The 14,452-nt window shown below is 33.7% G+C and overlaps 2 protein-coding genes across 3 annotated transcripts; both read right to left on the reverse strand.

Moving 5' to 3' along the window:
- Positions 1-440: 440 nt before the first annotated feature.
- On the reverse strand, positions 441-6,023 carry LOC130738824 (protein DETOXIFICATION 16-like). Of its 2 annotated transcripts, XM_057590989.1 has the most exons (8): positions 4,693-6,023; positions 3,910-4,454; positions 3,679-3,765; positions 3,532-3,588; positions 3,170-3,408; positions 912-1,030; positions 715-801; positions 441-618 (listed from the first exon to the last, which is right to left on the reverse strand). In XM_057590989.1, the coding sequence occupies exons 1-8, from the start codon at positions 4,942-4,944 to the stop codon at positions 559-561; spliced, it is 1,446 nt and encodes a 481-aa protein (XP_057446972.1). In that variant the 5' UTR covers positions 4,945-6,023; the 3' UTR covers positions 441-558. The 2 variants fall into 2 exon arrangements, with proteins under 2 accessions (XP_057446972.1, XP_057446971.1); XM_057590988.1 differs by having other exon boundaries at positions 3,532-3,765.
- Positions 6,024-6,196: 173 nt separating this feature from the next.
- LOC130738825 (protein DETOXIFICATION 16-like) lies at positions 6,197-10,394 on the reverse strand. The gene is made up of 8 exons (XM_057590990.1): positions 9,866-10,394; positions 8,564-9,108; positions 8,352-8,438; positions 8,198-8,254; positions 7,807-8,045; positions 6,895-7,013; positions 6,703-6,789; positions 6,197-6,605 (listed from the first exon to the last, which is right to left on the reverse strand). Exons 1-8 carry the CDS (start codon positions 10,160-10,162, stop codon positions 6,546-6,548), a joined length of 1,491 nt encoding a protein of 496 aa, XP_057446973.1. The 5' UTR covers positions 10,163-10,394; the 3' UTR covers positions 6,197-6,545.
- Between the last annotated feature and the right edge of the window lie 4,058 nt (positions 10,395-14,452).

A 14,452-nucleotide genomic window follows, 5' to 3' on the forward strand; every position in this document is an offset into this window, starting at 1 on the left:
AGAAGTTGTAAGAATGGTGGGTTTGGAGAGAATACGTTACCTTTGGAGAGAAGAAGTGTTCCCTTTATATAGGAGAGGTAGAATTAGGGTTAGAGCCATGCAACGTCATGCATGGCACGTACCTGGGGGCACGGATCACCGTTAGATTTCCTGTCGAGGAACAGTGATCCAACGGTTTGGGGGCCCCTACGGATCTGCACCAGCCAACCTACCCCCTAGGGTAGTTGGCCTAGGTCAACCTCTACATAGTGGGCCCCGGGTTTCTTGTCTTCACCCTTGGTGGTGGGGCCCGGGTGCAGGAGGCCCTTGGACTCCCCCAAACTGTCCCTTGGCTGGGACGTTCCGTGGGGCCTAGCCCCGTCCTGGGTGCCCTGTCCGTCCTCGGTCAGGGTTCCCGGAACAAAGCCTATTATAAATTTATGATCATGATCATAGTACCATTTTCGGACATGTACAATTGGACATACACTTCTCAAGAGAAATAAGGTAACAAATCTCATATTGCTTTCATCCAAATAGAATTTATCCATGACGTGCATCTGCAGAGATATTGCAGCTTCATGAGACTATGCTCTCTGGATTTATTGAGTCATAGACTCTATCCGTGGCCTTCTTTGCCTGACAAGGAGCCCAAAAAATAATACATGTGTCAGCACTTGCGTCACAAAAATGAAAGATGAAAGAGATTAATAAGAAAATAATGCAAAACTTCACCTCTTTCTCCCAATCAATACGCAAAGTAATGATCATTAGAGAAAATACTTGAACAATGAGTGCACATATGATCCCCAGCCAAAGCCCCTGCATAAAAGTATTTAGCAGGCAGAACCAAATCAGATTATTGCAATCTTTGTAACACTTAACCATCAGTCTAAAAACTATGCTACAAAGAAACATCAATAATATTTTACCTTCCCTCCAATATGCAATACAAAAGCCAAGACCATAGCTAACGGAATTCCCACTAAATAGTATGACCCCAGATTAATAAATGCGCCAATTTTCTGCAAACCACATCCTCTTGCAGTTCCTGAATTATAGATGACATAGTGAGCCAAAAATGTCACCTGTTTTAGCAAAATAGCCATCAAATACCATAAAGCTTTCAGCATTAAAGAAAACTCCCACTATAAGTTTTTCTTTCTAGGATTTCCTCTGCTTGTTCTGTTCATTCCTTAAATAGGAAAGCCTTCTTTTACACATTTTCTACTTAGTTCTTGATAAATTGTAACCACAAAAGAAATAGGAAGCCACGAAGTAAACGAGCTATTTTTCGGGTGAAAAAATTAAGGCTTAATCCAGTTTTTGGTCCCCATCTTTTGTCATAAATATGACTTTAGTCCCTCGCCGGAGCAAAGGTGGGGCTAGGTCCCCAGTTTTTGGCAAAATAGTTGGCTTTGGTCCCTCCGGCCGGTTGGGTCAACGCTGGAGCTCCGCCGGCTGACGTGGCCGGTGCCACGTCAATTAATGAGGTCAGCTGGATTTTTTTTTCCTTTTTTCATTAAATTTAAATAAAATTAAAACTTACTAATTATCTTACTAATTATTTACTAATTATCCTTCTTAATTATAACACATTAAATTACCTAGAAACTGAATTAACACAGTCATTTTCACTCACTTACTTTGCCCGGGCAAACATAGTAACTATCGAACACCTCTCTGCGAAGAACGAAGGAAGAAACAAGGGAGAAAGAAGGAAGAACCCAAAATCGAAGAAGAAAACGAAGAACGAAGGCGACTACGAAGCTTGCAAGGTTAGTACTTCGGTCGATACATACATATAAAACATGAACGGCAAGTAGCAACTAATTGATACATACATATAAAACATGAACTACTTAATATACTTTTTTGAAATCATTAGAAAATTAACGTAGCAACATATAATTTTCATGATTTCTACCAATCCACACTCCTTTTAAGAACTAAATCCAGCCCACTTGACATTTTCACCTGGTAACAGAAAGCTTATACTTAAACAGAATGATATAGAGTAAAATACACTCCCCTTCCTTGAGATTTGCTAATTTGACACTCAACCCCATTCTTAACCAAAATCTACACTCCACCCCACTCAATCTAACAAGTTAACTACATGTTAAAAGATGCTCGCGAATATTCTCTTTAATTCCAAACTAATAAATTTAAATATTTAAATAATAATAAAATTAAAAAATTTCCCTTTATTACTTTTTATTTCAAGAAGTTTAAGATATTTACAATTAAATATTTTCACAATATTGTATAGGAATATCAATAACATTTAAGTTTACAAATATAAATTTAGACTAAAAAAATACTTCTATTAGATGATTAATTGTACTAACAAAATTTCATGATTAATTAGATGACATTTATTCCAATAAAAATTCCAAAAACAAATTTATGATTGTTCTGGTCACCTTCTAAATTAGTATATTATTAGCTTCATAGATTGGTTGCACTTGTAACATGCAATATTATCTTAGCAAATAAAATGGAAAATGCAACAAATAAGAGATGATTATTACGTGAGGTGCTTGGTCTGCTAGAATAACTGAATAAGGTATAGTTTCATATCTGATGTTGTATGTCCTTAAATGATAGCTCAAGTGGTAAGAGCTCTGGGATATATCAGTTGGGTATGGGAAGTCTTAGATGATGCAATTTATCTTTTTAATGTACCAATAAGAAATTAAAATATAATTCATATATCTTGAAATTATATAATCCAAGATGAATTTTATGATGAAAAAAAGTCATCTAATATTATGAATTATATTGTGAGAATATTTGTAGCTTTCGTCAACATATAATACAGTAACTAGTTTCAAATAGATTATTATAAAAATATTAATAGTAAATTTCTTAAATTTTTTAAATAAAAATAATAATAATTTTTTTTATTATTTAAAAATTTAAATCTATTAGTTTGGAATTAAAGAGAATATTCCGTGAGCATCTTTTAAGATGTAGTTAACTTGGTAGAGTAGGTGGGGTGGAGTGTAGATTTTAATCAAGAATGGGGCTGAGTGTCATATTGGCAAACCTTAAGGGAGGGGAGTGTATTTTACTCAATGATATATATTGGAAATTCCAAACCCTATAATTGTCTCTGTCAGTGCTTTTGACTCATAGCTAGCTCCTATGTACACAGTAAATGACAAAAGGGGGAAATAGGAAAAACCTGAAAGAACACATTGAAATCCATCCAGGAAGTTAGATGCTACAAGAATTGGCATCATAGTAGCTACATATTTGGCCACTTCTTCTGTATTGCTAAATGCATAGCCCCAGATATTGCGTATTAGGATCATCACAGCTCCAACTAAGATGCTTTCGATAATGGCAATCACTACAACAACACACACTGCTAAACGGGCAGTTCGTGGATTACCAGCTCCAAGTTCATTTGAGACACGGGTGCTGCAAGAATATCATGCAAAGCATTCATGAGACTTTGTACACCAGATCTTGGGGGAAATTGCAAAAATGAAAATTAGGAAGAAATTGAATGTTTGATAGATATAAGATCATGGAAATACTTACCTTACAGCTCCACTGAGTCCAAAGGGAATCATCCAAACAGTTCCTGTAGTATTCAAGCTGGCAAAAGTCCAAGAGTCAACAACAATATATTGATGAAAGTATGAAACAATTGTGACAAGCATCTGAACTCTGAAATAGGAAAACAACCAGATAGATAGCACTGATGTTTCCAACTTTGGATTTGGAAGAAGACCAGAAAGGAGAACCATCATTTCAAAAGACCACATTTCCAAGCTGTTAAGAATGACAAAACAATTGAAAACAAAATTAGGATCAATGAAACAAATGAATGAGTAATATTGTTAAGAAAAGTAACAACTGATATAATGAATACTGGTCTATTATAGGGTGTGCTGAAGTATGTTAGAATGAAATTACCAAACCATAGCAGCTGAAGGAATGGAAAGCCTTAGGAATGTGGGGATGTTGTGCAGTGCCTCTTTGGAAAAGCCTGTCCATGTTTTTTTACATGAAGGAGAGAACTTGACATAGAGTGAAAGGATGGTAACATTTAACCAGTAAGATATAGAATTTGCTACAACAGCCCCTGTGTACCCTAGTCCAGATTTGAATACCATAATCCAACATATAAAGAAGTGTAGAAAAGTTGTTACTCCTGAGCTGAACATCATTGGAAATACAATATTTTGGGTTTGTAAGAATCTATTGAGGCATTGCAGAAGACCATAACCAAAAAGGCTTGGAACCATTAACTTAGCATATTCCCCAGCTGCTGCAGATATCTCAGGATCTTGGCCAAGGAAAACAAGAATGAATCTTGTATTTGCCCAAATAACTGCTACTGGAATGCTTACAACTGTAAGAACGACCATGGCCCTCTGCATGTATATGCCTAAATTCTGATACTGCTTTGCTCCATATGACTGGCCACATAAGGTATCTAAGGCACTTGCCAATCCTGACTGGTTTAACCAATAAAAAAATGCAGAGAATGCTTTGATCACATTTCATTATTCATTGCCTGTGTTACAAGGGTACTAGATATCAATCCAAAAGGGGAAGTTAAAGCTGTGTTTGGATATCCGTTGGCACCGGTGTAAAGACGTTAGTACACACTTCAAGACAAAAAATTAATGATACTATTTTTATGGATTGTGATGAAAGTTCATTCACGTTGCAGTTAAAGAAAAGAGAGCTCACCAATAAATTGAAACCTGTGACAGTTGCAAAAGAAGTGGCCATAGAAGCACCTGAGAGAGCTAACTCGCCGATATGTCCAACAAACATGACAGAAATAACTTGTAGGCAAAAGTTTAGGAGGCTCACAGATATCAAAGGACCCGAAAGCCATAACTGCTTCCTCACTTCTTCAATAACTTCTGTTCTTTCTGTTGCCCTTGAGCTTTGAACCAAAGGAGAGTGAAGAGATGCCTTTTGGTGTTCACTCTCCATTTCTCTTCTCAGTTCCTACTTCTTAGTTGCAAAGCGGGAGAGACACAGTTTATAACCGTGAAGAGTTTGATTTCCTTGAATAAGAATGGTTTACCTCTTGAATGAGTCTTGAACAGTGAGAGTCTTAGAGGAAAAGAGACTATTATATTGCATTTTTGAAAACAAAAGACTGATATCATTGAAAACATGATCACTTAAACTTTTTTTTTTCTTGTTTCATTTTCCTTTAACTGTTGAACATCTGTCTCTGCCAATGATATCAAAGCAATTATTGCCACTGACAAATAAATTACCAAACCATTTATCACTTCTCTCCTCGGTAGCCGCTTGCTTAGTATAGATTGTTACTAGTTTGTTTGTTTTAAAATAGCACATTACAAGGAGTCAACAGCAACAGGAGAAAGCTGTTCTGGAAATCATTGTTATTCATGATAAATGGCCTATCATGTATGTTTAAGGATGTTAAGGAGTTTGACAAAAAAAAGGATGTTAAGGAGAAAAGAATCATTGTTATCAATCAAAACCAAAAAAAAAATGTACCACCGTGTTGATACACAAACGAAGCAAAATTTGACACATGGAGACATGGAGCAATTCATTTCATTATTAAAGTCAAGAGCAAGGTGTGACAATAACACTTGAACTGCTCATTCAACTTAACCTTCAATATTAGCTAGATTGCCAACTCTGCCTTTTAATTGAGTTGTATTCTTGTGATTTACCCACAAGGGGTAGTTCAGTTGGCAACACAGACTGAAGTGTGTGCGAAGAGCTCTTGGGTTCGATCTGGCACAAGAGAGATGAGGAGTCTTAATTGTGACTAAATTTCGAATCTGGAATAGTTGAAGGGTGATCGGATATTGGGTGGTTTACACCAAAAAAAGTTTTCTTGTGACTTAAGTCTCAAGTATTAAGTACTTGATGTAACTTTTGAATGACTGTCATGAATGAGGATCAACATAAGTTCTTTTCCGTTTCTCTTCCTCTTCTATTTTTAACTTGATTTAGTTTGTGAAATCAATGACTAGTTGTGTTCTGTTTATATGTCAATAAAAAACATCAACCTTTTAGAATCTTTTAGACACAGCACATATTCTTCATTTCCCCTCCACAAACTTTCAAACATATCCTACAAGAGAAAATCGAAAACAAAAAACTTCACAAACGGTCAGCTAGATCATCTACATTCTAGATTGTACCCCATTTTAGATCATCAAGATCACATTATTCTTTCGGCCATATATAACTGGACTTCTCTACAAAAAGAATGGTGGCAAAGCTCTTATTCTTTCTTCCAAGAACAATTTATTCAACATTCTTAGCAAATCAAACTCAGAAAAAATGATAAAAGTGGAAGAAAAATTATGTATTCAACTTACTGTGATATATCATGAGTTCATGACTAAACCACCGAGCGAAGAGTAAAAGAGACTAAGAGAGGCTAACAGAAAACTAACCTCCTTCTAACTGACAAAATTAACCAACTTACTGAGTTGGTTGCTTAACTATCTAACCAACAGTTACTACAAAATTATACTGTGTCTTCTTCTTCTTCTTTGTATTACTCGATAAGAATGTGTATCTGCAGAGATATTACAGCTTCATGTGACTATGCTCTCTGGTGTTACTGAGTCATAGACTCTATCTGTGGCCTTCTTTGCCTGGATGATGAAAGAAAAATAAGACATGTCAGCATCCTTCGTCACAAAAATGAAAGGATGATGAAAGAGATTACAAAGAAAAAATGAAAAGTTTCACCTCTTTCTCCCAATCAGTTCGTATAGTAATAATCATTAGGGAAAATACTTGAACAATGAGTGCACATATGATTCCCAGCCACAGCCCCTACATAAAAGTATTTAGCAGATAGAACCAAATTAGATTCTTGTAATTTTTGTAAAATTAACAATCAGTCTCAAAGCTATGCTACAAAAGAAAGTTATTTTTTACCTTCCCTCCAATATCCAATACAAAAGCTAACACGATAGCTGCTGGAATTCCAACTATATAGTACGACCCCAGATTCACAAATGCACCAATTTTCTGCCAACCGCATCCTCTAGCATTGCCTGACAAAATGAAGAAAGATCATTTGTACTACTACTAACTCAATCGCTATCACAGATCACAAAACGTGCAGTATAAGTTTTCCTCTTCAGACTTCCCTTCTCTTTCAGATTTATTAATAAGCTTTATGAAAATAAATCATATAGTTCATGCTTACGCAACAAGCAAGAAGAATGTAGATCCTAAAAAAATGAATACTACACAAGCAAGCAAGCCCTGTCTAAGTCTCAATTGTAGGCACGTCATTCACATATACATGCAATGTTTAATAAGAAAAGTTGAAACCGAAAGAAGATCAAATCTGACAATTGTTCGACTGAAATCTACATGTACACATATTAGTGTTACTCTGCTTTATTTCTCTTTTTAGTGGTATAAATGATAAGGGTTAAAACGTAAAACAAGAAGCAGAAAGCAAGTCACCATGTAATATAGCTACTAAATGATACTTGCAAAATATTATTTCGAGATTATTTGCTTAATTACTACTTAATATTGTAGTGATTAGGAAATTCATGTAGCAGTACATAGTTTTCACGATTTCTACCAATATATACCTTCCTTCTTGAAACCACTTCATTTGTGAAAATGTAAATGGTAATGGTTCATAGTAACAAGATTTCAGTTGGGTATTATATTTTTATTTAATTAAAGCATTACTTTGCCATCCAGCACTATTAGTTTCCTTCATATGATATATTATGAAAGCTCCTATATGTGATATGTCTCAGTCAATGCTTTTGAATCATAGCTCCTATACAGACAATAGATTAAAGAAATGAATAATAAAAACACCTGAAAGAACAGATTGGATTCCATCCAGAAAGTTGGATGCTGCAAGAATTGGCAACATAGTTGCTACATATTTGACCACTTCTTCTTCATTACTATAAGCATAACCCCAAATATTACGTATTAGGACCAGCACAGCTCCAACTAAGATGCTTTCAATAATGGCAATCACTATGACGACGGCCACTGCTAAACGTGCAGCCCGTGGATGACCAGCTCCAAGTTCATTTGAGACACGAATGCTGCAAGAATGATGCAAGCATAAATGGAACTATAAAGCAAGGGGAGTTTTCAACAAGCAAATTAGAAAGAGAGCAAAACGTTTCACATATGAGTGCTCAAATAAAATGGTGAGGTTGCCACTAAATTCTAAAAAGAAAGGAGAAATTATAACCTTACTGCCCCACTGAGTCCAAAGGGGATCATCCAAACAGCTGCTGATGTATTCAAGCTGACAGAGCCAACCAAGTAACCAAATTGAGTAAAACAGCAACAACAATATCAAGTATGTGTAACAATGGTGAATAGCATCTAAAATATGAACGAACCAGATAGAAAGCACCGATGTTTCCAACTTTGGATTTGGGAGAAGACCAGAGAGCAGAACCATGAGTTCAAATGACCACATTTCCAAGCTGTTCAACAAAATAAGTATGATAAACTTTGAATGAGCATTAGAACCTCAAAAGAAAAGTAACAAAAACAGCAAGCAGTTATCTATCACGATAGGGGGTATTGAAGTATTAGAGAAAATAATTACCAGACCATAACAGCTGAGGGAATGGCAAGTCTCATGAATGTGGGGATGTTGTGCAGTGCCTCTTTCGAAAAGCCTGTCCAAGTAGTTTTACACGAAGGAGAAAACTTGACATAGAGCGAGAGTATGGTAACATTCAACCAGTAAGATATAGAATTTGCTACGGCTGCCCCTTTGTACCCTAGTCCAGTCTTGTATACCAAAATCCAACATATAAAAAAGTGAAGCAAGGTCGTGACTCCTGAGCTGAGCATCATTGGAAATACAATATTTTGGGTTTGTAAGAATCTATTGAGGCATTGCAGAAGACCATAACCAAAAAGGCATGGAACCATTATCTTAGCATATTCCCCAGCTGCTGCAGATATCTCAGGATCTTGGCCAAGGAAAATGAGGATGGATCCTGTGTTTGCCCAAATAATCGCAAGCGGAATGCTGACAACCATAAGAATTAACATAGCCCTCTGCATGTGAATGCCTAACAAGCGGTACTGCTTTGCCCCATATGATTGACCACATAAGGTATCTAAGGCACTTGCCATTCCTACCTGTTTTAACCAAATTAAAAATCATTTGAAATGTCAAGTGTAAACCATTATCAATTTACCAATTGGAAATTTAAGTCTGAGGGATGAAGTACCAATCATGAATAAGTCCATTAAGTACCATATGTGTTAGATTAAAAAACAAACTCATATACTTTAAGGTTTTGATTTTAATCAGGTGACAAGCTCAACAGTTTCCTTGAAAATATATGTTTTTACTCTAGACCATCACCACAGACAGTCAGACACTTCCTATTCACAAATATACTAAGGCCCCGTTTCTAAGAGTTTATTTGAGCTCATCTTATAGCATAAGTGCTTTTGCAAGTGTTTGGAAAAGCTTATGTAAATAGCTTATGAACTATCTATAAGTTGTTTTGAGCTTATTTTCATATGTTGTTCAAATTAGGTTATGCTTACCTATAACATATTTTCAACTCACTTCAATAAGTTTCTCCAATTAGCTTATGAATAAGCACTTATGCGATAAGCACTTATTGCCATAAGCGTGTAAATAAGCTATATACTCAAACACACCCTAAATCTGCTGCATAGAAGTAAAGGGGTAGTAATGAATAATGATCAGCATGTTTGCCTTGAACTAATAATGTTGACTTTCATGTAACCCTCAGTGGAACTTCCAAGTACCAACAGTTATTGATTTACAAAAAGACAAAGAGTGCTAACAGCAATAAATTCCCAACAAACCAACACAAATATAAGAACACAAATGGTTTGTATATAATCAACATTGACTCACCAATAAACTGAAACCCGTGACAGATGCAAAAGAAGTAGCCATGGAAGCACCAGAGAGAGCCAACTCGCCAAGATGACCAACAAACATGACAGAGATAAGGTTGAGGCAGAAATTCAGCAGAGTGACTGATATCAAAGGACCAGAAAGCCATAGCTGCTTCTTCACTTCTTCAAGAATTTCAGTTCTTTCTGTTGGGTTGTTTAGCTTTGTATCAACCACCACCAAGCCTGCTTCTTCCACTGAGTTTTGAATCAAAGGTGAATGGAGAGAGGTGTAGTTTTGGTGTTCTTTCTCCATTTCTGTTTCTTAGTCACAGAGGGATGAAGAATCACTGATTCAGAGTCAGCAACCGCGCGTTCGCTGATACGTTACGTGTGGCTCTGAAACTGTGTTTGGGAGTGGGAAGTGGAGAGTGAAACATGAACATCATTTTGGTGGTATATAAACCCGAATTATCACGTATCAATCACAAATTCACAATCAATGTTCAGCTCCCCCAGTCTGTATATTTTAGTCAAAACTCAAAACTCTCCTAGTACACAATAGCATCAATAATAATAATGATATATTCACATGTTCTCGGAATAATAACTCAAATGGTAAGAGTTAGAGACATAAAGGTTGAATGAGTTGAAAGGAATTCGAATCTCAAGAATGATTAATTTACTTACAACTAACATTTCTCTAGAAAAAAAAAATGTTCACACTATATTTTTTCTACAGTTTCATTTTCATTCATTTCTTCTTTCTGTATTTCTATCATTTTTTCTTATCGTTTTCAAGTATTATAATACTTAATTATCTCATCTTTTCATATCTGTTAGAGGTGGAGGTGAAGAGTGTGAAAACTATATTATTCCAAAAACATGATTTCGTCATCACGGACTTTGTCGTGTGCTTTTTGTGTAGTCAACAACATGGGATTAATTTAGAATTTAGGCCCAGAAATAACAAAAACCTTCAGAGACGTTATCAACTTGTACTCTGTCACTCATCTTCCCTAGCCCCACCCATACAGTTGCCACATGTTCAATAAATCTTTTTTTGCATCAAGGTATTTAAAGTCGAGTTGGTCGTATAAAGTTCAATCTTTTTATACTCTAAAATCATAATTAAGGGATATGTCTCTATTAATAAAGCTTTCTCCAGACACATCATTCAAAATTAAGTAATCAGGTAAATGTTTAAAGATTCACCTAAGTAATGATTGTAAATGATTGGTACATGGTCAATAAATAAACAAGATACTAGCTTTTTTTCCCGTGCGCTGCACAGCGAAAATTGTTATTATAATTTAAACATCAATTAATATTTTTATTATGAAAAATTAAGATATTAAGAATGAAATATTTTTTTCCAGTATCCTCACAACCCGACAACCATGAACTAATCATCAAAATATTATGCCCATTATGTTTAATTATGAATGTTCGTGATTAAAAAAAAAAGTCACGTGAGTCATGTTACATTTTACAAAAGTCACATTATATTTTTAAGTTGATATGTGGGTTATTGACTCTTACGATATTAAATGAATTTTGCTGGCACAGCCCAACAATTTAAATCTAAAAATCCCATTGAATTGTTTATTTCAATCTCACTACTTTTTTATAATGAAACTAGTATTTTTGACCCGTGTGATGCACGGGGGATTTTCACTTTTATTTATTTGTGTATTTTTATTATTTTTGCGTTATTTTCTAAAAGATATTTTTGTATTAATATATTATTCTGTATAAGAATTTTTTAAAGTCTTTTTTTATAAATGTGTTTTTTTGTTTGGTCGTGGCGTTGTGATGGATTTAGTATGTCTGAGGTGTCTTGTCTCCCCTGAGACGACATACCCCATTCTTTTAACTTGTCTTGTTTTACAACCCTTATTGTTTGAGAGTTGCCTTGGCAATATAGTGGGTTGTATTATCCATATGCAAGATTTTAGTTTGTTTTTACCTTGGCTGATGTTACTCCATTCTAGGGGATTGAAATACATGTTCTGTCACCAGCCTCTCGCTTCGCTGGGTTCTTCGTTGTGACGTGCTGATGCATCGCGTTCATCTTTGATGACAACAAATACCTCATATGCGCCCAACCTCTAGGGAGCTTCCTCCGGCCTGGCATCGACCTTTTCCAAATGTGGTGAATGTCAATTTTGATGTTTTTATTTCAGCTACTTTTGACTTTTTATTTTGAATTATTTTTTTTTTAAATTGTGATACAATATTTTCATGAAGTTGAAACTTCCTGTTGTTATTGTCATTCCACAATAACAACTTCTCCTCCAAAAAGTTGGTTCAAACTTAGCTTATTAGTAAATATTATAATATTTTTGAGTGTTCAGTTTACAACTTCAAAATAATGATTGCGAATATTGAGTTCTTCGTCCTTTCATCTTATAGCTGCTATTTATGCTCTTCAAATGAAAGTTTTCTCCGTACCTCCATAACCATAGAAAAAAATAAACAACCATTTATCTTAATTAATTGTTGACATCATCGTCTCATAAACACTTTTTTATTCCGGTGTCATGTTAGATAGAAGATGTACATACTATGTTGTTAGATCTTGTCTATCATATAATTCATCCATAATAAGCTTATTTTGGGAAGTTGGTATTGAGGACCTATCAATTTGAGTCATTTGGGGGAAGCCGACTAATGACCTGTTGCTGCTTTGCAATAATGTGATTATTTTTGCAAATGCGAAATTTTTTATTTGCTCATTAGTAAGTTTTAAATCTACAACAATATAAGTAGTAGTGTAAGAAAAGTATTGCATTATAATTTTTATTTTGAATAGTGGTGTTTTTATTTTTTGATAGACAAATGTAAATTGTTAGTAATGTTAGTAAATTAGTCTCTCCTCAGGATTCGAACCCTGAAAACTTCACCCTTCATCTTACCCAACTCTTATGTCCCCTAACTCTTACAACTTGAGCTAATCCTCGGGGACAATGATGTTTTATTTAATCTTCGTTTTAAATGCATTCACCTCTACGTTACTTAAGAAGTCTTTGTCTTGCAAAATAAAGCATCATTCTAAGAACTTTTTTATTTTATTTTAAAATGACATTGTTTATTTTTTATGAGATCATTTTTATTTTTTTTAGTTTACACTCATAAAATTATGATTTTTTTATTTGGTCTATAATTACTAAATGTTATAAAACCCCTGTTTTAGATATTAAATATATGTAAATATTACACATGTTATATGGAGTTATGAATGTGAAATTTTTTTTTCCTCATGAATTTAATTCTTTATTTTTTGTGATGATTAGACATTTTAAAGGGATAGATTTTTTTTGGTAAACGAAAGGGTATTTAAACTCAAGTATTGTTATATCAACCTTAAATATTCATTCAATTACACAATCAAAATAAAAATAGATTAAATGGTATTTAAATGATTTCTTTTAGTTTCAAATTAATTAAATTTCTAATTGTTAATGACAATAAATTACATTAGTTGTATGAGTAAATGATATTTAAATCATTTATTTCAATGTAATTGAATTTTAAATCAATAAAATATGAATTAAAATTCAAATAATTTTTTTATTGGTTTTAATTTAAAACTATAATATTGGATACTTAAAATTAAAATTAAAATTAAAGGCAATTTTTCTTTTAAAATACAACGTTTCTATTTATTTCAATTTGAACATATACATTGGTTTGATACATATCTCATATCTATATCTCTGACATTTTTTCCTTAAATGTTTTTAAATTATTTTTAATCAAGTTTATATATTATTCTTATAATTTAAAAAAAAATTCCAACATTTTCACATATCTCATTTATATTATTTATTTCATCCTACCACTACAATAAAAAAAGTAAGTTTCATATATTAAGATTTAACTATGACATCAGTTATTATAATTATTAATATAGAATGGAACTTGAAAAGTTTAGCCTTCCACTTGCAAGCTTCACCCAAATTCTATGTAAATGACATTGTTTCAAGTTTTATGACTCATATAAATTTATCAATTTATGATTGGATTTAAAAATATTATTTATATTTATATGTCTTGGTCTGTTATTAGTTTTTGCAATAGTAACATGGAAGAATTTATTTATTTATTTTATCTATTTGAAACAAAATATGTGTTTTAAAATATTTTCCTTAAAATTGGAACGACATAGAGTTCACTCTATTTAGCCCATGAGCAGTCAGTCAATCTAATGTAGTGGTGAAATGCAGATGGTCGTTGGACTCTCGACAAAATAGATCAGAAAAGCAAATGAACATTGTCCACTAACAATCACCAAATGTAGATAAAAAAGCATTAACCGCTAAATTATTGCCTTAAATAAAATAAAAACATTAAAAAATTTAAGTTTCTTTGTTCGAAGAGAAAAATGTATATAGCAATAGATAGCAGCCCCCAAAACATATATAATCTAGTCTCTTAATGTATCAACCTCATATCATAATAAATTTTAAACTTCTTTAAGACAAAATATCCAATTCTTTTATGCAAAGAGGTTCAAAGACAAAACTAAACTTCAATTTACAAAGAACACTGTAAACAAATTCACATATGCTTCATTACTTAAGGACATGGATAACTCATCAGT

The sequence above is a fragment of the Lotus japonicus genome, chromosome 2, assembly GCF_012489685.1.
Source record: "Lotus japonicus ecotype B-129 chromosome 2, LjGifu_v1.2".
NCBI lineage: Eukaryota > Viridiplantae > Streptophyta > Magnoliopsida > Fabales > Fabaceae > Lotus > Lotus japonicus.